This window comes from Psammomys obesus, unplaced genomic scaffold (genome assembly GCF_907164565.1).
Source record: "Psammomys obesus unplaced genomic scaffold, mPsaObe1.curated_primary_1811, whole genome shotgun sequence".
NCBI lineage: Eukaryota > Metazoa > Chordata > Mammalia > Rodentia > Muridae > Psammomys > Psammomys obesus.
The window spans coordinates 25,374,024-25,401,327 of NW_026596046.1; the positions used below are offsets into that span (position 1 = coordinate 25,374,024).

At 41.3% G+C, this 27,304-nt stretch overlaps 1 protein-coding gene across 2 annotated transcripts; it reads right to left on the reverse strand.

Moving 5' to 3' along the window:
• Positions 1 to 152: 152 nt before the first annotated feature.
• Positions 153 to 26,404, reverse strand: Eed (embryonic ectoderm development). Of its 2 annotated transcripts, none has more exons than XM_055623319.1 (12): positions 25,923 to 26,404; positions 23,592 to 23,744; positions 18,492 to 18,584; positions 17,430 to 17,495; positions 16,074 to 16,199; positions 14,991 to 15,072; positions 12,735 to 12,826; positions 9,598 to 9,731; positions 7,482 to 7,587; positions 1,785 to 1,943; positions 1,037 to 1,110; positions 153 to 489 (listed from the first exon to the last, which is right to left on the reverse strand). In XM_055623319.1, exons 1-12 carry the CDS (start codon positions 26,034 to 26,036, stop codon positions 363 to 365), a joined length of 1,326 nt encoding a protein of 441 aa, XP_055479294.1. In that variant the 5' UTR covers positions 26,037 to 26,404; the 3' UTR covers positions 153 to 362. The 2 variants fall into 2 exon arrangements, with proteins under 2 accessions (XP_055479294.1, XP_055479293.1); XM_055623318.1 differs by having other exon boundaries at positions 410 to 489; positions 1,874 to 1,943; positions 25,923 to 26,112.
• Between the last annotated feature and the right edge of the window lie 900 nt (positions 26,405 to 27,304).

Below are 27,304 nucleotides of genomic sequence, written 5' to 3' on the forward strand. Positions count from 1 at the left end.
AACCAAGATTTAAGTTTAGTTTGGGTGTACAATTTACACTTAGAGGAGTCCACAGTCAATAGCTTCCTCCAGTTAAAGTAATCATTACAAAAAAGATACTGTATAATTTTATTTCTTCCATCTTATTTTTATCACAATAAAAATAACACAGCTTTACAAAAATAAATTTTTATTAAAAGCAGTAAAGTCTGAGCAGGAAGACAGTACAAAGAATGTAAACAATGTAAACATCACTACATTCAGCTCAGCCTGATTGAATGCTGAAAAACAAGTCTAAATGCTCTATGTGCCCTTACTAGCAGGATACATTAGTTCTATTTTACAAAGACAACATACTCTAATTTTTACTAGGAAAAAATAGTTTATCGAAGTCGATCCCAACGCCAAATGCTGGCATCATCACAGACAGCTATGAGGATGCTGCTATCCCTGCTAAAACTGGTTTGTCGAATAGCAGCACCACATTTATGATGAGTCAGTGTTGTACATCTAGGGAAAAACATGACAAGAGGTTAAACAGCACACATAACAGTATTTACCTTTAAGAGCAAATGAAAAACTGTACAGTTTAAAACCAGCCTATCTTCATAAGAATTCTTTCTCAAATTTCATTAGGTTTCGCCACAGTATAACAACTCATTGAAATGCTAAAAAACCAAAAACAAAACAACAACAAAAAAAAAACCCGGAACTTTAAGAGCTATGACACAGCTTAGTAGTATGACCTTGTCCAGCATGTATATAAGGCCCTGAGCTTGATCTTCATCACCACAAAAATTAATGATTTAAGGAAAGCACAAAAAGGCCACAGTTGCCGGGTGCCATAGAAAATGCCTCTAATCCCATGCCAGCACTTGGGAGGCAGAGGCAGGCAGATCTCTGAGCTGGAGGCCATCGTAGTCTACCAAGGGAGTCCAGAACAGCCAAGGCTACACAGAGAAACTTTGTCTGGGAAAACCAAAACAAACAAGTAAACAAATAATAAGAATAAAATAAAAAGTCTACAATTTAGAATACTTCAGAAATTTTTACTTACTTGGCTTTATGAGGATCTTCTACTTCTAAATCCCAAACATAAAGTTTGCCAACCTGATTGCCCAATGCAAGCATCTGCGTAAATATATTGAAAACAGGAAATTAATACAGCACCAAGCTCTAAGATATTCAGGTAATCCTAGGATAGATTCCTTGCTTAGAGGAGCCTCAGCTCCAGCCTTGATGGCCCATTTGGCTAATCTTTGCATCTATGTTACTGACTTGTAAGTAGGAGTAAGAGCAATTACTGTTTCTTTGGCATCTTGAGAAAACAAGGCTCTGATCTCAACATTTCATGGTCGGCGTTATAGTTTTACCATGAGTATGGGAGTTTTCTTCTGCCTTAGGGTTACAGAAAAGTGGGATGCTCTTAAAATACTCAGTTAATCTGTCTGACAAAATCACAGCAGCAGGTTCCTTTAACATTTTAGATAATAATTCCTTCAATATTTCGGATAACCTTCCATGCTGATTTTTTTTTTTTTTACTAGAAAGAGGACTACGTAAGAGGAACACATTAAAACACTGTTATCTTAGGGACAGGCATTAGGGATGTAACATTGCTGACACTCAACCACCAGTTCCTCTTCTAACACGGCAGACAATGTGCAGTGTGCCCAGGAAGGCAGCCAAAGCAATCAACATAGGCTCAACCAACCAGTGTGAAAGGACGAGGCGCAAGACAGAACAGGAAAAGCCAGAACTACAGTGTTTCACAAGACAATTCCAAATGTAAAAGTATGTGCTACCTTTTGCCAGAAATCCATAGAAAACCTCATGTACCAAATGTCACATTGGCTGTAATCAAATCGCCCAAGAATAGTCACATTAGACTCACTGGGTTTAATTTTATCTATATCATCCTCCATTTTGCCAGGTTTCCAGCATACAATGGCATTTTCACAAGACTAAAAGAGAAAAAATAAGAGACATATATTAGAACTGAATTTTGAAAATAAAAATAAAACTTTACCATTTTAGAATAACTCAAAGAGCCTGCTTTCCAAGACTATCAACTGTTTTATCAAGTCCAGTTTTACACCCAAGGACAAAAAATCTGACTAGCAATAGAATTAAACAATACAGAAGAAACATGCTGCTTGAAACAGCCAGTTTCTCTTCCAGAACAAATTAAGTTCAGCTCCAAAGAGGTTGGTCCACAGAGACTTAAAGAGTGCTATAGAAAATCAGAAAAACTTAGTATTACATTAGGAGGCTTTTCAAATCTGGCCACTCGCTCATACTGCCTCTGTTTTCCAATCCACATGTCACCAGCAGATGCTCCCTGTCCTTGTTCACTACTAAGGCTTCATCTCAGGATGGGCACTACATGGTAGATGCTTAGAAGACAGCATAGGAATTGATTAGTTCATTGGAAGGACCAGGTTATAGGTTATAAAGTGGCTCAGTGGGGACATGATCAAACAGGCCATGAAATTACACATTCCCTACCCTGTAACACTGTCTAACACTTCTACTTAAATAGTCTCCCTGTGGCCATTACTCCATTCACTGTCTCGGCCAGTGGCCCATAGTAACATACTTTTGGCAATGTGTCTGGCCTCTAGCTGACAGAAGCTACTAACCATCTCATTAGCAACCTCTCCTCCAAGCCTGGCCAACCTCAACAGCACCTAGATTAAAAACTCTGCCCCTAGAGTTTTTCATTTTTCAGGGCAGTCTATTCAGTCACAAATGGCAGCCTACAGGGATCTCTGCATTTAAACAGTTTAACCACAGGATAACAAAAGACTAGAATGGGAAGAGCACAATTTTTCTTCTCTGCCTTCTTCAGATTTGAAAATTCTAATGTTAAGTGACATTTGAACCTGCTTTTGAGAAACCACTTCTTAGGTCTCAACAAGTACATTCCTGGCTCTCTTTATCCTTTGTAGTAATGTGCTAACTCTTTGGCCAGGTTAGTTTAAGAGAAGGACTGGCAGCCAGGACATCACAATGACCCAGAAGTTAAGAGTACAACAGACTATCCACAGGCGAGTACAGGCCACAAGGCAAGCAGTGAAACAGTATCCCCCTCACCTCCTTTTAAGGTGTTATCAGCCGAGGCCTAGTGGAAAGCCTCGACTCCTGCCTTCACCTGGCAGCTTGCAAGGCAGTGTTGCAATGTTCCCTTCCACAGCTGAGAAGATATTAAAGAAAGCCTGCTAACAAGGGAGGTCCCAAGAAGATCTTGGGGTTAGCTTAGTAGCAGAGTGCTTGCCTATCAGGTGTGAAGCCCCGAGTTTGATATCCATCAAATGACAAATGACAAACAAAGCCACAAAAACAACAAAATGACTGGGTAGATGACAAAAAGAAGGACTCCAGAGTCTCATAATAAATACTCAAACACCCAGGCCCCAGTAAAAACATTACAGCTGTGATGGCTGGCTAATCTTGATTATCAACTTCTTAGGACTTACAATCATTATGGAAATAAATACCCTCACACATCTGTGAGGGCTTTTCTACATTAGGTGACTAAGGCAGAAAGATCCACTCCCCCACCCCTGCCCCAAATGTGGTAGCAGCATTCCATGGGCTAGAACCCTGGAATGAAGTGAATGAAGGAGCAGCAGAATTCACTGCTCTGTCTGAACAAGGATGCATGCAACCAGCTACTCCTGCTGCTGACAGGACTTCCATGCCATGAGAGGCTGTGCATCAAACTAGAGCCAAAATAAACCCTTCCTTCCTTTCCCTCCTTACTTCCATTGCTTTTGTCAGGCATTTTGTCCAAGCAACAAGTAACTAATGCAACAACCAAAATTAAAACTTAACTGATGTGCTCAACAAGAGAGAAGAGAAATCAAGACAATGCAACAGACTGTTACCCAATAAAAAAGGAAACAGAGGTAGAAGACAGTCATTTCAGGGGCCAAACAACAACAGAAGTCTGTAACAAAAGTCTCAGTGCTAGAAAATGGATAACCTCCAGGGTATATCAAAGCAGATACTGAGACACATAGCCAAACTTTGGACGGAGTGCAGGGAATCTTATGAAAGAAGGGGAGATAGTAAGACTTGGAGAGGACAGGAGCTCCACAAGGAGAGCAACAGATCCAAAATACCTGGGCACAGGGGTCTTTTCTGAGACTGATACCCCAAGGACCATGCATGGAGATAACCTAGAACCCTTGCACAAATGTAGCCCCTGGCAGTTCAGTGTCCAAGTGGGTTCCATTGTAATGGGAACAGGTACTGTCTCTGACATGAACTGATTGGCCTGCTCTTTGATCACTCCCCCTGAGGGGGGAACAGCCCTACCAGGCCACAGAGGAAGACAATGCAGCCACTCCTGATGAGACCTGATAGACTAGGATCAGAAGGAAGGAGGACCTCCCCTATCAGTGGGAGAGGCATGTGTGGAAAAGGGGGAAGGAAGGTAGGATTGGGAGGGGAGGAGGGAAGGAGCTACAGGGGGAATACAAAGTGAATAAACTGTAATTAATAAAAATAAAAAATACAAAAAAAAAAGCAACGGTAACATCAGACTAGCACTGTGTGTAAAAATATCTAATATATTAATATAATAGAATTAGTGTCTAAAAATAAGGGAAGAAATCAGGGTTGAAAAATATTAGTCATTAGTAATACAGTTCAAAGTATGAGACAAAACATTTATTTAATACAGAAATCTACTACAGATTCAAGATCAATGAACTACAAATAAGGTAAATTAAAGAAAGTCCCATGTAGCCAAATTATACTCAAACTTCGAACTAAAATAAACTCCTATTCAATCTAAAAGCTAAAGAAAAAGGAAAAATTTTGAAAGCAGGACAGAAGAACATAGATACAGTTATACAGGAAAAAAGGGGGGGGGAGGAGTAGTGACAGAATATTTCACACCAGAAGCCATGAAGGACAGAGAAGGGGCAATTTTTTTCAAACACTGGAGAACACTCATCTCAACAATAAAAATAAAACAAAAAAACTAACTAGAAAACCAGCTAAAGATTCAACTTGACCACATCTGGAATTAACTAAACCTATGGCTGGGCACACCTGTGATGGGTTTTTTAAGTCATTTGAATTAGGAGGACCCACTTATAATCTTAATCTTTGAGGTGGGAAGAGCCACCTTTAATATGGACCACACCTTCTGCTGGCGGCCTTCATAAAGGACATGGGAGAAGGGAGCTGTCTGCCTGCTTGCTTGGGCAAATTCAATCTTCACTGGCATTCTTCGGGGTTCTGTTGTATACTTAAAACCAGCTGAGATATCTAGCCTTGTATACTGAACAACTACTGGATTCTTGGACCTTCCATTCATAGGTATTCATTGTTGGGTTAGCTAGACCACAACTAAAGCCATTCTGTTCCTCTACAAAACCCTAATACAGATGGTAAATAAGCACATGAAAAAAAAAATGCTCAACAGCATCACGAGCAGTAAATGCAAATAAAGACCACAATGAGGTTTCACTACACATCTACTGGAGAAACTAAAAATACCAATACTAAATGCTGGCAATGATACAGAGACCTGATCTCTCATGCACTGCTGTTGAAGGTGTAAAGCAGCACTCTGGGAAATAATCGATAGTTTCTTAAAAACTTAACCGTTACCCAACAACTGCTCTAGGCTTAAAGAAACAAGAATCCACACAATATCCTGCATTCAACTGTTCATCTGCAGATGTGCTGTACCCCAAACTGTAAGCAACAAACACAGCCAAAAATGTGGTGTTAAATTAACTGCGATAAAACCTGAGCATGGTGGTCCACACCTCTAATCCCAGCGCTTGGGTGGCAGAGGCAGAGTTTGAGGCCAGCTTGTTCTAATAAGCAAAAGGCAGCCCAGCCAAGGCTGCACTAGACTCTACCTTAATGTAAACAAACAAATACATAAAAAATTAGTTAACTGATTGTGATGGTAGAGTGATACCATGGAATACTACTTAGCAATAGAAAATAAGAACTGCTTTACAGGCAGCAACTTAGAAGGATCTCCAGTAAATCCTACTGAATAAAAAAATATAAATCTTGGTGATGAGGGAGGGGGCTACAGCTAGGATACAAAGTGAATAAATTGTAGCAAATATATAAGTATAAATAAATTTTAAAAATTTTTAAATAATCTCAAAAAAAAAAAAAATCTTAAGAGGTCCCCAAGTATATGTAATATTCTTGAAATGACAAGGAACTAAACACACAACATCAATATTCTTTTCCTAGTTTTCTTTTTTCTTTCAAGACAGGGCGTGTAGCTTTAGCTTTTCTGGACTTCTCTGTAAACCAGGCTGGCCTTGAATTCACAGTGATCCACCTGCCTCTGCCTGCCCAAGTGCTGGGATCACAGGCGTAAACCACCACTCCCAGCTTTTCCTTGGTTCTACAAGCACGACAGAATAATAACTACTGATTTATAACTCCAGTTCCGGGTGATCCAGTGCCCTCTTCTGGCCTCTGAGTTCACAACACACATATATATGGTTCACATATATATGTATATACTATCTATATATTATATGTATATAATATCTATATATAAATTATAAAATATGTAATAATATTAATGTGAGAGCAAGTGTGTGATGATCATACTAAACTCTCTGAACTACCTGTAAAACTTCCTGTAGTCTACATCATTAAGAGTTTAAGAAAGGGAAAATAAAACCAACAACAGTAAATTTAAACCCAAAAGTAAATGAAGGGGCTGGGGGATCAAACTAGGTTCTACCTAAGAAAACATGACACACCCTGACACTCAGGCTGGAATGTCTCCAACTCTGACAAGCCTACATGTGCAGGTAACATTACCAATGACCCCTCTAGATGAGCAACTGGAAAAAGCCAAACCAAACAAAGCAAGACAAAGAAGAACTGACTACAGACACCAAAGTCTACAGGCTCAATCAAGTAACTCATTGAAATAGCACCATACATCCCACATCTTCCCACATACTTTCAACCACGACTATATTTATGAAAGCCTGTTGTATTGCTTAGTGAATGACAAGAAAAGCTCTTTGTACATGTTCAGTACAGATGCCATTCTTTTGTTCATATTCATCACAGATGCAGAGGGCTATGTATCTATATCCACCACCAAGATAGAACAGGGTGAGCAAACAGCAACTTAGAAGCAATGAACTCCAGCCACCTATTCTTGCAAATAAGAATTTACTGAAGACAACATAAAAACATTTCTGTTGGCTTTAGTTATTATTTTCAGTATCACGATTCCCAGACAGTCACACCTTCTGAGCTTGTCTTCTTATACTACAGCATAAGGAACTACATTCTACTCAACTTCTTTCCTTAAGTCTGTAGATCTGCCAAAATACAGGACTTGAAAAGTTTACTATTTTCTATTGATTTTAATAAATGTCGTAAGTGTTTCCTGCAGAGCACACATACATACATGCACACACGCACGCACATACGCACAGACACACACTGCAAGTACAGCTTAACAGCTTAACTCTAGTTTTCCGTACCTTGGAAAGTATCAAATCGCCTAACCATCGCACACAATCAACATAATTCCTATGTATGTCTCTGGTAGAAAAGTCAGGAAAGTGGATTTTCTGGGAAATAAATGGCCTGAAGGAAGAATGGAAATGTAAAAGTTAAAAAAAAAAAAAAAAAAGTGTAGTAGGATCATACTGTTCTTTTTTCAGGTTGGGAATTAATGTCTAGTGCTCAGGCTCAAACCTAAGCTTCATACAAAATCAGACAGCCTGTCTACTGAGCTTCATTTTTTATTTCAATTTTTAAAACTCCACAACACAAAATGGACTTTATTTCTCTATGTTCCTAAATAAAATGTACTAGTTAACCTGTTTGGTTTTTTTTAATAACTAAAGTATCCATTTTTCATTTTTATTTCCTTTCAGTGTCAGTTTCCCAATATAATGTTTTGCTTTCTTTTTTAAACTTAGGATTTTATATTTGGGGTAGGTGAGATGGTAAAAGCACTTGCCATACAAGCCTGACCTGAGCTCAATGTCTGGAACCCACAAGAAAGTAGAAGATAAGAAATGACTCCAAAGTTGTCCTCTAACCTCCATTTTTACTAAAATATTATTCCAATCTTACTTACTGACTCTATGGTGTACCTCAAATATCTTCCTATATCACCAGCTCTTTCACTGAATCTGAAGCTAGTGGCTTTCCTAGGCTTCCCAGCTAGCAAGTTCCACTCACTGGCAAACTCTATTTGCAAGGAAGTCAAAACCACACCAGGCTTTACATGATTGCTGGGGATTTGAACTCAGGTCATTTTTGCTTTTACAGTAAGTACTCTTACCCATCTCAACAAGCTATCTTGACATGCACTTTTGTTTGGTTTTTTTTTTTTTAAAGATTTATTTATTATGTATGCAGTGTTCTGTCATGTATGCCTGCATGCCGAAGAAGGCACCAGATCTCATAATAGATGGTTGTAAGCTACCATGTGGTTGCTGGGAATTGAACTTAGGAACTCTGGAAGAACAGCCAGAGCTCTTAAGCTCCAAGCCATCTCTCCACCTCCCTTGACATGAATTCTTAGCTGTTACAATTTCAGTTGCTCTTTAGTCAAATGCATATTAGCAGTTAAAGCCCCTTCAGAAACATCAGGGCAACTTTGTGAAATATAATTTATATTTATTTCAGAAATCTATCATTTCAAAACATAAATTTAACATTGCACCTGGTGTTAAAAGGTTAAAGCCTAAAAGTTATAGTAATTCTTAAAAGCCACTAAGATATGTTAAGTGTATTTCACTGTTTAATGACTTGGAACCCTGAAAATAAACTCTTTGCTAAAAGTACAAAATTAACATATTTAAGCATATGATGCTTAAGTAAAAATATAACATGTAAACATATTTACAGACTACCCAGTAAATACTAAGAAGGCAGTTACACTAAGACCTAAAGCACTTTAAAAGAGAAACAACTGAAGCATCAATACCAGGGATTCTCTACCCCATTGCATATATTATGGAACAAGACTCCACAATTTGAATTTTCTTTATTTAGTGAAGGAAGCAACACTTACAGGAAAATATCATTATCTATCTAGTGACCGGGTCTCACTATGTACGTAGCCCTAAGTGGCCAGAAACTTGCTCTGTAGACCAGGCTGACATCTAGTCTCCTGAATGACAGATATGCCATTGCCTCTGCCCTCCTCAGTGCTGGGATTAAAGGTGTTTACCACCAAGCCCAGCAGGAAAGTATTTTATTATCATGACCTAAAGCTAGGAAATCAATTTAAGATTATAGTTTAGTATATTGAATTAGAATTTACTACTATGTCTGTTTCCTTCTCTATTCCTCAGTAGGTTCAGGTAGTTTAAAACTTTTATACTTCCAACATAATGAGTTAACATAAACCAAAATAAGTGAGATGTGTCACTAAATTAGACAAAAAACAATTCAAATGAGACTGAAAAAAAACTTTAAAATAAGGGATTCTATTTGAAAGAGGTGACTGATGGTAGGTAAATGATAGCGTGAGGTTTTAAGATAATAAAGGCTTCTAAAGCAACAGTGGGGATTATTTCACAATACTGGAGGGAAAGGAAAATATGTCTATTCAAGAACACAAGGCACTGAAACTGTCACCTGTTAGTTTTATTTGGGTTATAGTCATAAGACTCCTTAATCGCATTCATCATTCTCTTTGAGTTGATTCTCCAAAGTTTAAGAGAGTGATCCATACCACAGGACATTATTTTTTCACCCAAGAGATCATAATCCTAGAAATAAAACAGAACAATGCCAATAAGTAAATTACAGCCTCAAATGCTACCCAGGCTTCATCTAGTATTATCATAGGTCACAGACTCTAGTGTATTCATTCCATTCAAAAATTACTTTGTCACCATTAGCGTGCAAAATGGAACTTAAAAGTAAGTTACTTGAATTCACATTCATCTCTTCAACTATATTTAAATATCTTCCTTGATTTTAAAGGTATATCAAATGCTGCAAATATTTATTTTCTGACACACAAAAAAAGCTGTTATACTACTTTTCTTGTCCAACAGTTACTCTATTTTTCTTGTCCAACTCCAATTAAGAAATTGAAGTGAGAGTTGTTTATAAACTGTGTGAGTCCTTCAACTATTACCATCCCTTTTCTTGTATATTTAAAATGGCACTAAGTCCCAGCATGGAGGAGGTGGACAGGAAGTCCCTCTCCTAGTGGAGGAGCTACCAGCACCTGACTGCTTCTGGGAGAGGGAGTCAGTTCTTCAGTGGAGAAACCTGCTATGTTTACCACACTTCAGGGCAGGCCCCATGCCCAGGAGTAGTCAGCTAACACAAACCGTACTGGGTGGGGAGAGGGAGAGAGACAGTTGGGAAGGTACGGGAAGGAGTTGAGGCAGAGGGGTAAATATAAACAAATTACACTATGAAATATCACATTAAAACACTTAAAAATATCAAAACCAACAAACTAAACAAAGAAAATATATCTGTTTGTATGTGCTGGGGGACAGTGGCACACGTGTACCATGGCATGTGCACAGAGGTTGGAGGACACCTACTTCTGCCAGGGGACTGCACATAGGGCTCCAACTTCAGCGGTCTTCACCTTTGTTCTGGGCTGTCCCACCAGGACCCACCTTCCCACGACTGTACTTTCTTTCAGTCAAAACTCTTCAAAGTTATATTGTTTTTAGGGTCACTGCAATGTTATGTTGTATTTAGGGCTTACCTTTTAAATGAGTAAAAGAAAGTCTAAAAGACATAACTAGCCTTTTTTCTTTTTGGATGGCCTTGAATTCAGAATCCTCTTACATCAGTATCCAATGGGATTACAAATAATACTACTTTATAATGGTTACTAATTTTTAATGCACTACAAATATTATGTAATAACAATCTCAGCTTACAGGTGGACACAATCCAGATATGCTATTTAACTTAGTACAAAGCACTCAAAGAGTTCACAAAAATCTCACATACCTTCCTTTGTTACGAACAAAAGAGATAAAGTTTCTCCTGCTTGCATTTTGCGTAACAGTAAGACCAGGCATGGTGATGTACCCCTTTAATCCCAGCACTTGGGAGGCAGAGGCTGGTGGACCATTGTGATTCGAGGCCAGCCTGCTTTACAAAGCAGGTCCAGGACAGCCAAGGCTACACAGAGAAACCCTGCTTTGAAAAACCAAAAAAAAAAAAAAAAAAAAAAAAGACTTCTACCCAAAAGATCTTTTTATACAGTACTTTGTTTGCATGTAGGCCTACCCACCAGAAGAGGATGTTTCTATACCAACCTAGATATCCTGTAATGACTGATACTTGAAAACTATTTTATCAGAACATTAGCCTTAGTGTTTACTGACTTCACAAATCTATTTGTTACTGTTTCCAATAACTGCACTATGAATAACAAAATACCTTTAGAGTCTATGGCTCTGTTGCATTAAAAAAAAATTCTTGAAGATTTATTATGTTTATTGGTGTTCTACATTTTTGTCTGTGTACTACATGTATGCACAGGTCCTCCGGAAGAGCAGCCAGTGCTCTTAAGGGTTAAGCCATCTATTTTCAGCCAGATTTCTTAACAAAGGACAGTTCTGCTGAATTCACTCCCACAGAGATCAATGTAGAACAATACCACAACTTTGAGAAAAATCCAAGCTGACCCAGCAGCATTAGGTAAGTATTCATGATTAGGTAGTCTTCAAAAGCAGTTAAACTTTAGTGAAGTATTTTGGTACTCTTTATATGCTTTAAGTAGTTAAGTTAGTGAGTTAACATGGAAAGGCTGCAAGGCTTACTACACTGTGTCTGCATAAACACAGTGCCTATCTTTAAGCATAATCAGGACAGTGAGATATCTCCAATGGCAAAGAAGCCTATTACCAAGCCTAAAGACCGGAGTATGATCCCTGGTACCCACATGGAAGAAAGAGAAGAACCCCCTGCAAGTTGTCCTCTGATCTCTACATGGGGGGAGAACTGTGCTAAGTGCATATCCACCTATTCACACATATACACACACCATAAAGAAACGTTAAAAAAAAAAAAAAAAAAAAAAAAAAAAGCCAGGGATAGGCCAGCACAGGCTTTATTCTCATCACTGAGGAAGGAGCAGAGGTAGGCTATCTGTAATAACCATCATTACACAGCAAGTTCCAGGCCAGCCAGAGTTATAGCAAACCTTGTTTGTAAAACACAACGCACAACACTTTTTTTTTAAACATCAACTGTTGGTCTTGTATGCTACCCAGGGAAGAGGCACTCTAAAACAATACAAGGATAAGCACATCATAAGACTTCCTAAAAGTGATTCACTTATTTCGACTTCAAGTAAAAAAAAATTCTTGTGGATAGTTACTTATGGTTCTTTAACAGGTACAACAAAGAAAATCAACTTGATGATTTTAAATTAAAAGGAAAAAAGTTGGTTGGGTCTGGTGGAGCATGCCATTAATCCCAGCCCTCAGGAAGCTGAGACAGAAGGATAGAAATCTCAACAGCAGCCTGAGCTACATGATGAAACCCTATCTCCAAAACCACCACTAAGCCCACAAGAAGAAATGACTTTGTAATATTCTTCCCTGATAATCATGGCACTCTAGGAAATCTGAGTCATTTTTATAGAAGTGAAACTGTCAGAGGCCCTGCTTGCCTTTACATGCAATGTCATCATGACTGCCTGGTGGGATGCAGGAAGCAGACAAATGTGCCTATGAGGAGGAAGGGATTCTCACTAAACTGAGGTCATTACCCGAGCTTCAACTTACAGCACTCAGAACTTCATCTCTGTGCCCTTCCACACCTCCAAATATGGCCACAAGCGTATCCGTTTGGATATTCCATAATCGTAAAGCATGATCTAGCATAAACAAAGAAAGTTAAGAGAAACTTTTATCACTTATCTCCTGCGAACTTTTAGTATATCTTTAATATGTAAAAGATAAGCTGGGCATGGTGGCTCACTATTGTAATTTCAGCACTCAGGGAGGCAGAGGCAGAGGAGGATCTTTGTGAGTTCGAGGCCAAGTTGGTCTATAAAGCACGTCCAGGACAGCCAGGGCGACACAAAGAAACCCTGTCCTGATAAATAAATAAATAAAAGTAAAATATATGAAAATTTAATTATGTACAATAAAACCAATATTATCCACAATATATAACAACCTAAAGTATATCACATGTAGAATATTAATGTTAAGTAAGTTCTAAGCCCTGAGAGTGCTTCAAAAACAGACAAATGAAAATTGCAGCAGACACTGAGGACTTTGTTCAGAGCACGCACTCAGCACACCCAAGGCCTAGGGTTCAAGCTTCAGCACTGAAATAAAAAGGGAAAATTCTCTTCCCCTTACACCTATAATCTCAGAACTTGGGGTGGGAAGGGGACCAAGTAAGAAGACTGCCTTGACTTTAAGGCCAACCTGGGCTAAACAGAGAAAGAGCCTGTCTCAAACAAACAAAAACATAGTGGAGAAGACATGGCTCAGCAATTGAGAGTAGTTGCTCTTCCAGAGGATCCAAGTTCAGTTCCCAGAATCTACAGCAAGTGGTTCACAATGGTCTCTAATTCCAACTCTAGAAAATCAAATGTCTCTGGCCTCTGTAGGCATCTGCCGTCACATGCACACATATACATCAACATAGACTTGAAAGTAATAACTTTTTGAAGTACAGACTTAAAAAGAAGTAGAAGTATAAAGAGAAGAGGCACACAATAATAGCGTAGAAAAAGCAAACTAATACATTTTAGAAATCGAAGAAATGGTTAAAAACAGCAGATGGGCTGGAGAAATGGTTAAGCAGTCAAGAACACTGGCTGATCTTCCAGAAGACCCAGGACCAAAATGACAGGTAACTGTAAGCCCAGCTCCAGGAGACCTACCTCTTTTCTGTTTCCCTGGGCACCCAGGCACACATGTGGTGCAGACATCCATGCCATCAAAAGACCAAATATATTAAAACAAAACAAAAACCAGCCTTCTTAAACCCAGTTAGACTTTTAACAGCAGTGCAGGCACAAGGAGTGATGCAATGCTTTCTTTTCAGCGGGAAGTATTTCTTTCTTTCTTTTAAAGATTTATCTATTTACTATGCATACAATGCATGTACACCCGCACGCCAGAAGAGGGCACCAGATCCCATTATAGATGGTTGTGAGCCACCATGTGGCTGCTGGGAATTGAACTCATGACCTCTGGAAGAGCAGACAGTGCTCTTAACCTCTGAGCCATCTCTCCAGTCCTAAAGGGAAATATTTCAAAGAGTTCAGAGTTCATGCCAGAGAATGTAGGAATTTTAGCCAGGTGCAGTGGCTCACACCAGTAACCTCAGCACCGACAAGGCTGGGATTCCTGCTTTGTGGCTACTCTGGGATACAGAATAAGAAACTGTCACAAAAAAATAAACAAGGCAGGATGTGTTTTCAAGAATTCAAAAACAAAATCCTTTAAAATAAAAGTGTCGCTTGGGACACTGTAGTGCTTCCTGTACTATTTCTGTGTGTAGGTACTTAGGTACCACAGCATATACATGGAGGTAGTTCTCTTCCATCCTCACATGGGCTCTGAATGAGTATAGTCAGGCCTTATCTATGGTGCCTCCTCATCAGAACTCCCCGTTTTTAACATGCAGTATTTCTTTTAACATTTCTGAAGAGACTGGTGGGAAATGAACCATTAAAATCCTTTTGAAAATCCTAACTTGGTGATAGGTCATTCAAGACTAATGAATGAAGATTGATAAAGATTGATGAATTGAATGAAGATTGATAAAGCAATCTATCAAGGTAAGGCTCTACAACTATCACAATATGATATGTGAAGAGGCTGACACACCCCAGTGTCTAACATTAATAGATAAGCACAGGCCTATTTTTGAGATGCTAATATACGGTTTTTGTTTTTTTACTACTAAATCCTCCCCCCCCCTTTAATTTTGATTATTTTTCCTTAAAACACAACTTGTCTCTTTTAAACAATTATTCCAAAACAAAATGAACTAACATTGGTTTCTTGTAAGCTTACCTTTACTTACAGACAGGAGAAGGTTTGGGTCTCGTGGGTGGAATTTCAGCTCATTGATGGCATTTCCATGGCCAACATAGTGCTATAATAAATTTAAAACGTTTCATTTCGTATCTTAAAAGCCAATAAATTCTCTTTCTCAAACCTTCAGAAATACATAAGGCTGGGGTGCAATGCAGTGGTGGAGCACCAGCCGACTATCCTCAAGGCCCAACGTCCAATGAGCACTACATACCGTCCTCTGCCCCCACAACGAAAACATTCACCTAGTTTTCAACCCTGGCTTCATAATTCACCCAACAAACTTAAAGGAAAATGAGACCAGTTGGCCAAGACGCAGCTAGCAGCATTGTTTAAGAGATGCCAATGAGCCCCAGGGTTAAAAACAGAAACTGTAAAGCCTGCCTTAGCTTTCCCTCCCTGATCCTCACAAGGTGCCCTGGAACCCACAATTCAGTTTGGGTCCCTTACAAAAAGCTGTTATTCTTACATTAAAGACTCTCAAAGCAAGTGAAGGAGAGAAATTAAAAAACAAAACAAATGTGTGAATATTAACTTGTCCTATGTATTCCTTAGTTTACATTCTCCAACTGTCACAGGGGTTTCAAATGACTAATCTAAATAAGGAAGGGGGCTGACAAGATGCTCAGCACATAAGGTGCTGGCTGGCGTGCCTCAAAGCTGAGCTGGCCCCTTAAGACCCACACGGTGGACGGAGGGAACCAACACCTCTGACATCCACATACACACACTCACATACACCTTCTCCACATACCCAAAAGAGAAGAAATGTACCAAGAAAGAAAATAAGGTCAGGTGGTGGTGGTGCACGCCTTTAATCCCAGCATTTGGGAGGCAAAGGCAGGCAGATCTCTGTGAGTTCGAGGCCAGCCTGGTCTACAGAGAGTTCTAGGACATCGTTACACAGAGAAACCCTGCCACCAAAAAAAGAAAAAACGCCAGGTACAAATCAATTTGGGTATTTAAGTTATTTGATTGCATTTGTTTTAAGTTATTTTCACCAAAATAACTTTAAAAAGTTATTCAAAAGTGGCAAATCTACAATTTGACCACAAGACACACCTTTATACACTGCATTGTTATGGGGTTAATTATCCTTATTATGCCTCTAGACCCAGCAACTGCGAGCAGAGGGTGGCTGGTGTTGCTATCATAGGTCCACGCACAAGTGTAAAAGTTTTCATCCGCCTAAGAAACACCAGTTAAGAAATATAATTTATTTTGAAAAATAAACATGTTAATGTTCACAATAAATGGGATCTTCCATACAACTGCTCGGGTTTTGGATATTGTATTCATTTTTCTTTATATAAAAATTGCATACTGATAGCTAGATGTTCCAGGATGCCAAGAGGCAAAAGCAGGAAGATGTTCTTAAAGGCCACTCAGCAAGGCTCTACTCTCAAAAATAAATATCCACAGTGTCACTTTTAAGTTAAAATCCATACCAAATGAGCTCCCTCCTTATTCTTCACTCTATCCCACTTCTCTTTAGCTGCCTGTAGAACTACTCTACTCCATTGGCACATGCCAAAACAGCCAAAAACAGCAGCAACACATAGGCGTGCTCTTTCCAATGAAACTTTATTTACAAAGCTGGATGGCAAGCCCACAGGCTTTGCCCTGCTGACCCTCTGTCCTGATACTGCTATGAACCTATAAATGGTTCATTTCCACCTTCCTATCACGGCAACAGTTCATGCATTTCTGTGTCATCAACAGAGTCAGTATCACCTTGCCATACTTGCTGTATTTCTTCAAATGGATCTGCAAGTAACATCGTATCAATCAGCTTTTTTAAACGATTTTATTACACGTACAGTGTTCTGCCTACACACCAGAACTCATTATAGATGGTTATAAGACTCGATGTGGTTGCTGGGGATTGAACTCAGGACCTCTGGAAGAGTAGCCAGTGCTCTTAACCTGAGTCATCTCACCAGCCCTGTCACTCAGCTTTTTAAAATTCCTGTGAGCTAATCTTTCGGCTTTTAAGTTAAGACCTTCCTTTTCTTCATAACTCACTTTCCAATATTTTTACATATATTTAATTTTTCCATCTCTGCTTTGTTGACCAAGTCTGTAGAACGACTGCCAGCTAAGTTAAGTATTAAAACTATACTGGACTTGCAAAACTCTAAGCATGGGCAAAGAAGCAAGAGGCTTCAGCTGGTCTCTGCTCATGATTTCCACCATGGGTTTCTAATGCACCCACTTCCATTCATCTTGTACCTACCCATCATACCCACCTCATAACAAAATCAAGATCAGGTAGAAACTTGGATCCCCTAGTGACCACACTCCTAGCTAAAGCAGGAGGGGACAGTAACTTTAGGGAATTAGTTATTAAAAGTTTTAGTGTACTTATCAAAATAAATGTCTTAAAACAGAACCATAAAAACACTCAGCAAAGGATACATCAGCATCTACATAGGACTGCAATAGCCGGATTTCCCCTTGTGAATGGCACTCATATAAGGTAACCTAAAGAAACAAAAATAGGCATATCATCTCAAATTAAGAAATATTCTCTTTGTCTCTTAAACATTGTAGTCGTAATTATAACCTAACATTATGGAAACTGCTTTAAACAGCTCTGTATGTTTACCAAAGCCATTATAAATCGGCACGTTTTATGTAATACTAGACTATATTTAATAGCCTAGTAATAATAATTTCTATTTCCAAACATTTAAATATACATTTCACCCATTTAATCACAACTTTTTCAAAGTAAGTCAAAGTTGAAAACCTTTTCCATATGGTAATATGGTAAAAATAATTATGGTTTATCCTTTTTTTTTAAAATTTGTAACAAAACATATTTAGTAATATGAATTGACTAATTAAAGAACCTCACATAATATATACAAGTACTGAAACATCACCTGACATCCCATAAATATGTACAATTTTTAACGGTTTTATATATAATTACCACTTTCAAAACTATTACTTAAACCCACTGGTTTTACAATTTTGTTTTATAACAATTACAATTTTTTTTTTTTTTTTGACAGACTTCTGGCAGTGGAGAGAGAGCTCAGTGGTTAAGAACATTTACCCTTGCAGAGGATCCTTCCGGCTGCTAACAATCCTCTGTAACCCCAATTCCAGAGGCTGACACCCTTTCCGCATGCACGCTGTGCAGACATACATGCGAACAAGCCACTGATACACATGACGTGCAACTTTTAAAGGAAAGCGCAGGCTTCTTTCATGTTTGAATGATAGACAACAGTCAAGTCTTTCAGCCAAACTATAAACCTGCTTCATAACAAACATAAATAAAGAGGTACTTTCTGGTCATTTAACCCTGATCACTTACTGCTCAGAAACTCTCTTACACAGAGTCTTAACATTAACCTAGAATTTATCTTCAATTAATCCAGAATTTATTTTAAAATATTCCACTTCAATACTATAATTGCACCAAATGAAAAGCAATCACTCTTGCCAACCTGCCCACTTCACACTTACTCTGTTGCTTCCCACAGTTGCAAACACCAGAGGATCTCCTTCTTTACTGTGCCAGTTAAACTGAACTCCAAACAGTGGCTGGTTATGATCTTCCTATAAAGCAACCATGGAAGAAAATTGACATGCTTCTAAAAATAAAGAACATTAGCAAACAAACCTTTATTTCACCTTCTTTCTCTTCCCCAAATTCATCCCATTCACAATTTTATAGAGTGTGGAGGCCCGAATATGAACGGCTCCCATACGCTCATACATTTGAATGCTATGGAGTTGCACTATTTGAAAGGCTTAGGAGGCGCGGCCTTGTTGAGGTGTGTGCAGCCCTGTTGGAGCAGTGTGTCCCTGGGGTAGGCCTTGAGGTTTCAAATGCTCATGCCAGGCCTAGAGTCTCTCTCTTCCTCCTGCCTGTGAATCCAGACGCAGAGCTCTCAGCATCGTGTCTGCCTGCATTCCACCATGCTTCCAAGCCATGATAATAATGGACTAAACCTGATAGCGTTACCAGTCCCAATTAAATTTTCCTTTTCCAAGAGGTGCCATGCTCATGGTGTCTCTTTCTAGCATTAGAACACTAAGACATATAACATACACACAATGACTTTTGACATTAAAACTAAGACATTACACAAGCTTCCGCATCTTAATATGTGAATGTCTTCTAACAAAGACTTAGGATCCCAAGTTAGGAAACAGCTATGTACACTGAAAACACTCTGCTTTTAGGCCCAACCTTCTTTGCCTGAATAATAAACCAAGAACTTTTGGCAGATGTATTTAAACTCTTGAGCCCAAAGGACAGGGTTATTTTGTTCATATAGCGCTAACAAATGGCTTTGGATTTTATCAGGCTTAACTTTTCCCTTGAAAAGTGGGGCACACCACACTCCATTCCTGCAACTACTTTTATTGGCCTTATACAAATTTAAGTTATCTTGAGAAATCTTTAAAATAACCTTGGATTTGGATCATCATAGGAAAATATCATCCCCTCAAGACTATTTGAACAGTGGAGACTCGGGGAGGGGATGGACTGTGTCTTTGGATATTCAAGGAAAGGGCAATCTCTAAGACTTCTTTTTAGCGCTCGTTCTAAAACCTGGGCTCTAATGAGTAGTAGACACTACAGGGCTGCTCACTTTAGTTTTCCAAGTTGCATTTCAGACTTAGGGCTTTACTATAACCTCCTTGCAATAAATAGTGTCGTTTAACACCAACTTCCGAGTCCACTTTAACATACTTTTTTCCACTTACAAAATCTTCTAGATTTTATTTTAACTCTTGAAAATCCAGAGCTTTAGATTTTGGAACTATCTAAAAGGCACTCTTCCAGAGTTAATGAGATGACTCAGTTATTTTGCAGAGGACCGAACTCCAGCTCTGTCACCCATGTTGGGTGGCTCACTACAGCCTGTAACAAACAGTCCCATGTGGGCTGGAGAGATGACTCAAAGGTTAAAAACCACTGTCTGCTCTTCTTGAGGTCATGAGTTCAATTCCCAGCACCCACACTGTGGCCAACAACCATCTATAATGCCCTTGTCTGGCATGCAGGTGTACATGTAGACACAGCACTCATATACATAAATAAAGCTTTAAAAAAAAAAAAGAAAGTCCCAGGAGAACCCACACCGTCCACTACCTCAAGCACATACCCCCATGGAAGACACAGCCACACACATAATAAATCAACAAAAACCTCTAGAGACAGGATGTAAAACCAGTAAGGTAATATGAATAAATACCAGCAGTAAATACCAACAAAGAATACTGGACGCTTCACTTCTTAATCTACTAACAGGAAGTTTCACCTCTTACAGGGTACTGTTACCATACTGAGCACTTAATAGTTTGCTACACACTAGAAAATGCTTTGCTAAGACTACCTAAAAGTATATTGAGAAAAGGTTTTCTTAAGGTACATTTAGTTTATGTTTGTAGTAGAAACAGTGAGTTTTGTATGACATTTCCTTCAAATGTATCATTTACTTTTAACTGAATTTAGACATTAGCCTCTATTAGTTTCCTGCTTCCCAAGTAATTCCCTTCTACAGATTCATTCTTCATGGCTGAGTGAAATTCCTGTCTATATACATTTCTCCACTGAGAAATTTCTCCACTGAGCTGCTGATGGGCACCCGAGCTTGTTATTGTGACGTTACCATAAACATGGATGAAGAGGTGGTTCTATGACATGGAGAACCAGTGTGGCAAGAGCTTTTCATAGTTCTACATGGAGTTTCTCAAGGATTCCCACACTGACTTCAGTGGCCACACTGCACTATTTCACATTCCCACGAAAAGCACATAGGTATCCTCTGGCCCTATTCAAAACACAATAAGCATCCTGACAGAGGTAGGACAGAATCTCATATCCCTGGCTGCTAAGGATGGTGACCATTTTCGTGTATCTATTCATCGATTGTGCGTCAGTTTTATAAAAGCTCATTATTACTGTGCATGTGTATGCACGATGGGGGAGGGAGCATAGACCCAGGGTCAGAGGACAACTTTATGAAGCTGGTTTTTGGGGTTTGGTTTGTTTTAAAGACAGGGCTTCTTGGTGTAGGCTTGGCTGTGCTGGCTTTGTAGACCAGGCTGACCTTGAATTTAGAGATCCACCAGTCTCAGCCTCCTATGGTGCTGGGATTAAAGGCGTGTGCTAATACACCCAGGGGGAAGCTGGTTTTTAATGGGAGGTCTCCAGACTCAGGAAGCCAGCGCGTGCCTTTGCCCACTGAACCATTTAGATATGTAGGGATGACCTTCATTCACACTGTGTTAAGGTGGGTGTCTGTGTATTCAGCTGTTAATTGCTGAACCCGGTATGGGCTAAATGCTAAGAGATTCTACTATTATCATTGCTATTGAGGAATCTCCTGTCTCAAGGTTGTGTAAAAAATGCTCTCCAACATCTCTGATTGGTCAATAGAGCTGAACACTCTATAGCAGGAAGGAGAGTTAAGGCAGGGTCCCAGGTGCAGGAGTAAGAAGGTCACCGTGAGTAGGTGGCAAGAGAAGGTAGCTAGGCCATGAGAGAGTCACTCTGATAGTCTCCAGGAGAGCAAAGAAGGGACAGGAGCAGGCAGGGTGAGACCAGTGGGTAGGGCGTGTGGCTGAGGAGGAGGCCAGGCTAGCGTAGACAGGTGAGAATAGATGAAAATCTACCTACCTGTCAATAATAACAGGTCTCTGTCTCATTTGGGAGCTAGAACAGGCACATAGGCCATACAATTAATTTTACGTGGATGGTCCTACTTCAGCTTTTGAAATGTATCTTCATTTCATCACTTGTTTACTGACTAGATTTGGGTGGAGTGTTTTGGAGGAGAGGGTTAATTTTTTAAGTTAATTGCAAAGTTTTCTTACGAAGTTAAACACATCTATAAGATTTTATATCTATAGATATAGATTTATAGTATACAATGATACATATATATCCTCAAGGGAAAAAAGCCCATAAAATTTAGAAAACAGTAAATAATATATTAACCATTTAAACACCAAGTCTTTATCACTAGTGGTCTCTTTCTCATGAATTAATAAAAATGCTGCTGAGAATACAGTAATCTAACTCTTTACTTCTTGCTCCCCCCTCCCAAATACTGCATATTTAAGTTATTAAACTGGGCACAGCATTTATACCTTAGTCACAAAACACAGAAAACTGAGCTGTGACTAGTTTGAGGCAACCTGGGTTACATAGAGAGACCTCTTCTTAGTAAAAAGATACATTGCTTGGCAGTGGTGGCAAACACCTTTTATTCCCAACACTTAGGAGGCAAATTCAAGCAGATCTCTAGGCCTGTCTGGTCTACACAGAGAAGCCCTGTCTTGAATAACCAGAAAACAGACTGATTTGGAGGCTGACGAGATGGCTCAGTGGTTCCAGAGGACCTGGATTCAGCCCAGCACCACACTGTACAAGGAACAAGGTACTCACCGAAGAACTAAAAGAACCAAGAATGTTAACCACACAGGGGCCTCCTCAGTGGAGGATAAAGATCAAGTACCTTCATTCCATCTAGGTCTGGTGACATTTTTGTTATTTGTAAATAGACTTCACCCTAATTCCTTACAGTGACCAGATTCTTTCCCCCTTAGAGCATTACCCATCCTTAGGGAAGATGTTCAGTGTCCTTTATGGCCTGCTGACCTCTGCTGTCAGAGACCACAGTGGATTCTAGGTCTTTTAGCTACAGAACCCATAACACCTTAATCTTTACTGTGTGCTTGGAATTGACATGACTGTGGGATTGTTGCCTGGAAACCCTTTTCCAAATTCTATTGTGTTAAACAGGCCTACAGTAAACCCCCTGGTTGATAGACTCCCCAAAGTCTGATCCATGATGACCAAGTCAACCTGCACCAAAGTTTTCGTTCTCTTCATGCAGTTTGCTTCCCTGCCTGAGAGCTGCAGAAACTCCCTCACCATATTACAGATCACAACTGTCTGTAATTTCAGCTCCAGGGGATTTGACACCTTCACAAAGACACACATTCAGGCCAAGTGTCAATGCCCTAAAAAATACAAATAAATCAAAGTGTGTCTGTCTGTGTGTGTAAAGGTCCACTTACCAGACACATATGGCAACCAGAGAACTTTAGGAATCAATTCTCTCGTTCTACCATCTGAGTTCCAAGGATTAAACTCAGGTTGTCAGACATGGCAGCAAATACCCTCACCCACTGAGCCATCTGGCTGGTCCCAAAACCAGTAAGTTTTTAAAATGTCATACTGCTTTCTTATAAGACAATTATAAGTAAAAGTTTAAAATGTTTTTAAAACTGTAAAAATTAAGTTATGTTAAAGTTCACTAGGGTCCAGTTAACAGATCATTCAGCTCTTTTTAGTAACTGATGCCAGATTTGGCTTTGGTTAAAGTTAACTATTTGTATCAGCAAATGAAGCAGCATCAGCCTGCAATACTCAGTATTATACAAAGTACAACAATCACTAAAGCTCAAATTACTGTATGATAGATTACAACAGCCAGCATAAACAAACAGAAACCCCTTTAAAACAATAGTTTTACAATATTTAAACCTCAGTGTAGCTTCATGTCCCTGAGAAGCCTGCACCCTAGGGTTCCCTGTACATACCTTGAGGCTGTTCACACATTTGAAAGAATATTTGCATTTCTTTGACTTCCATTTTCCCTTCCCCCAGCTCTTCCTTCCTGGGGCGTTGGGCGTATTTGTGGGTGTGTCGGGGCGCTCGGTGTTTGTGCCGCTCTCGATACTGACAGCATCATCCTGTGAGCAGTAAATCAGGAACATCAGGAGGCAGAGGTGCACGCGGCATTTAAAACAAGCGAGAGCGCTACTCAAGTTAAAGCATAAGCATGGTTATTTGGGGCCGGTGGTAATACTTCCGACTTTAGATGTAGTTCAGAAAAAAATCTGTTATGCAAATTCTACTTATCTATAAACAAACCACTCAGAATTTCAAAGTTCTACAGGGTCCATAGTATATGTAAATGCAATTCGCCTCAGAGCTTGAATACGACTACAGACACATTTAAACTCTGTGCACATATTTGAACTCTGTACACTGTAATCTGTCCAAACAGATACAGCCTGAGGAAATACTGAAGTCATCTTAACTTCTTAGCTTTAGTTCAGAACCCATACCTAAGTCTTCTTTGGGACAGAGTGCTACCCTGGGGCAGTCCATCCCTAAATTCATCCCAGAGGAACCATTGTCAGAGTGTTCAACAGCTACTGAAGTCCAGGAAGCCTGCACTGCCTTCCTTTGTGGTCTAAGTTACTGCTTCCTAAAGTTGATATTACACTATAAAAAGTTAAATATAAGTAGAACTGTCAAAAGGTACTTAAAAATCACTAGTTCCTTCAAATACACAAGTTTTTTTTTTTTTTTCCAAACTTCACACTGGTCCAAAATGAAACGTCTTTTATAAAAAATACAATATTCTAGAACATATTATCTAACACCATAAAAAGAAATGAAGCTAGGCACAGTGTCTCAGTCCTAGAGTCCCAGTGGGCAGGGGCAAGAGGATCTCTATGAATTCAAGGCCAACAAGGACAAAATGGCCTTCCAGGACAACCAAGAACACAAAGTTAGACCCCTGCCTCAAAACTTACAAAAACAGGGGTTAGCATATCTTTTGCTGAGGAAAGAACCTGGGGCCTCCTATATGTCAGGCATGTGCTTCACAAATGAGCTTTCTGCCTCCAACCTTTAAAAAAAATAAATATATTTTAAAGTTTTATACTTGGTCTTATTTGTAATCTTATATACTTCACTTGTATAAACATAGTATTCTCCAGGGCGTGGTGGAGTGCAAATGCCTTCTAAGTACAGAGAGGGTTAAGGTAAAAAAAACATAACAGGTGTGAGGCCAGCCTGTGATACACAGGGGAGATAGTTTTACCCTGAGAGGACTCCAAAAGGTTCAACAACGTGTCAAGGGAATACATACCAAACATTCAGTCAGTCTCCTTCCTATTTGAAGGGACTAGAGCAAAAGCTAACCCAAATCATTTGGTTATGGATAGCTTTAGAATGCATCAAAAAAAATTATTCTAAGAATCTGCAAAATCAAAATGAGTTTTCACTCATTTTTTTCCCGTGACAATTTCCTCAATCTAAACAAATTTGACATTTTCATTGAATTCTGAGTAATTATCAAACATAGGAAGGGCCAAAGCTGTAACTGCACGTTACGCAATCTTAGGCAGATGATTATTAGAACACGTGCATGGTACTTTTCACAACACTTGCATAGTACTTCTTGCGGGACCGCGTTTCTCAAAGCACTGTGACTTAATCTTCACATTCGCTCAACTATATCAGCCGTTACCACGGTTGCCTGAACTCTTCCAATCCCTTTACGTTAGGTAAAAACTTCCAAATGAACCGAAGGTGGTTCCCCCTCCACGATCTCCTCGATTCCGCTCCTCCCACAGTTGAAGTCGGCACGGAGGCAACCCCCCACGTTCGCGGTGAAGACCGTGGAGATACACAGTCACGTCAACCCAAGCCAAGAATCTCTACTTCGCATCCCGAAGGTTTCGTGGCGCTCTGAGGCGACACAGCCCCCGAATCCCTCAGGGGGACGCGATCGACAGCCGCTCCGCCAACTCCGCCTCGGCAGGCAGGAGCTCTTACCTGGAGCATGCCTTTCCCCAGTCCGAGCTCAGGTCCGCAACCGCCGCGAGCCCTCCTGCGCAGCCCCGCAGCCCCCGGGCACCCCTCGCCGCTCGCTCACCAACTTTCTACCGGTGCTGGCCGCAGCCCAGCCCGGCCCCCGGCCAACTGGGTCTCCCCGCGCGCCCGCGTCTTCCCCAGGGCCGGGTGACACCTCTCCCTCCCCCCACGGCCGCGCGCCCGGGGGCCCCGCGCGCCCAGTTCCCCAAGAGCCCGAAACTTCCCCTCCGCGGTCCCGCGACCGCCGCGGCCGCCCTCACATTTTCGTCTCCCGAGAGGTCCGGGTTGCTGTTCTCGTCGCTGCTCAACTTCTGCTTCTTGGCCGCGGGCATGTCCGTTCCCGCCGGCGCTGTCGACACTTCCCTCTCGGACATGTTCCTCCGCCTCCCTCCAGGTTCCTGCCGCCTCGGGCGGGGCCTCCGCCACACCGCCGTCAAGCAAGCCCGGCCGGGGCCTGCCGCAAAGCCGCCCGCGCCGCCACCGCCGCCGCCCCCCCCACTGTCGCAAACCGCGCCCAGCCGCCGAGGCGGGCGTGCGTGCGACCCCGCCACACTGCTGAAAAAGGGGCGCGCGCGCGCCCTCCCGCACGGCCGCCCGGCTGCTCCGGCCCCGCTCCCGCCCGACGGGCGCTCTCCCCGCCGCCCTCTCGGCACTAGGCGCCGGGTCGGCCGGCCCGGGGGACGGGGCTCCCTACGTCTCCCTTCCCCACTGGCGCCTGCCGCGGAGGCGGAACTCCGGGGGCTGCTCCCTCACCCCCTTCCTGGCCAAGACGTTTGGTCCGCAATTGGCTCAACCCTCTGATCTCCGACCCGCCGCCAGCGAGCGAGAGCCCGAGGCTCGGACCGGACCACCGCCGTCCCGGAGGGAGGGGGAGGCGAGGGGCCGCCTCTCGTTTTGGGTGTCTGCGCCGGCAGCTCCCGGGGCTGCGGTGGGCAGCTCCCTGTCGGGCCCGGCCCCGGGGCCCGGCACAGCCCAGGCTCCCCGCCGGAGGGAGAAATTAAAGCCCCGGAGGCGGTTGTCCGCCGTCCACCCCCGCCGGGCCCGTGGAAGGCGCCCGCGCGGGAGGGCGCATGCGCCGAGCCCTACTCTCGCGCTGGGTCGCGGAGACCGGCCTCCTGGCCCCTCCTCTTCGCCCTGCTGCTCGGCCGAGCCGGGTTGGAGGCGTTGGGGACGGGGTCCGGACGGCTCCAGACTGTACCGAGGAGAGCCTCCGGACACGCCCACGTTCTGGGCAGATATTTTACCGTTACGATGAATGATTCCCTTCGACCGGTTGGTGCCACTCTTGGCTTAAGTAAAGCTGGGTTTTGAATTCTGCGTTTAGATCGAAGTAAAAATACATCGCGATGCGTGAAGCATGCCTGTAAACCAGCTTCTGAGAGGCAGCAACATGAGTATTGCACGATCACCTCAGTGTCCACATCATCCTGGTCTAAGTGGCAAGTTCCGAGCCAACCAGGGGCATTTATTTAAGACCTGTCTGAAAAAACAGTCTTAAACTTACGTGGTTCCGACAGGTGTAGTGGCTTGTGTCTTTGATCCCAGTACAAGGATGACAGAGGCAGGTGGATTGCAGTAAGTTAGAGGCCAGGTTGGTCTACACAAAAGAGTTGCAGGGCAGTCGGGACTTCATAGTAGACCC

Coding starts and splice junctions, on each gene's coding strand:
- Eed (XM_055623319.1), bottom strand. CDS start 26,036: ATGTCCGAGAGGGAAGTGTCGACAGCGCCGGCGGGAACGGACATGCCC. Junction 23,745..25,922: donor ACCTCTCGGGAGACGAAAAT/GTGAGGGCGGCC, acceptor TACTGCTCACAG/GATGATGCTGTCAGTATCGA. Junction 16,200..17,429: donor AGTCCTATGTAGATGCTGAT/GTATCCTTTGCT, acceptor GGTGTTTCTTAG/GCGGATGAAAACTTTTACAC.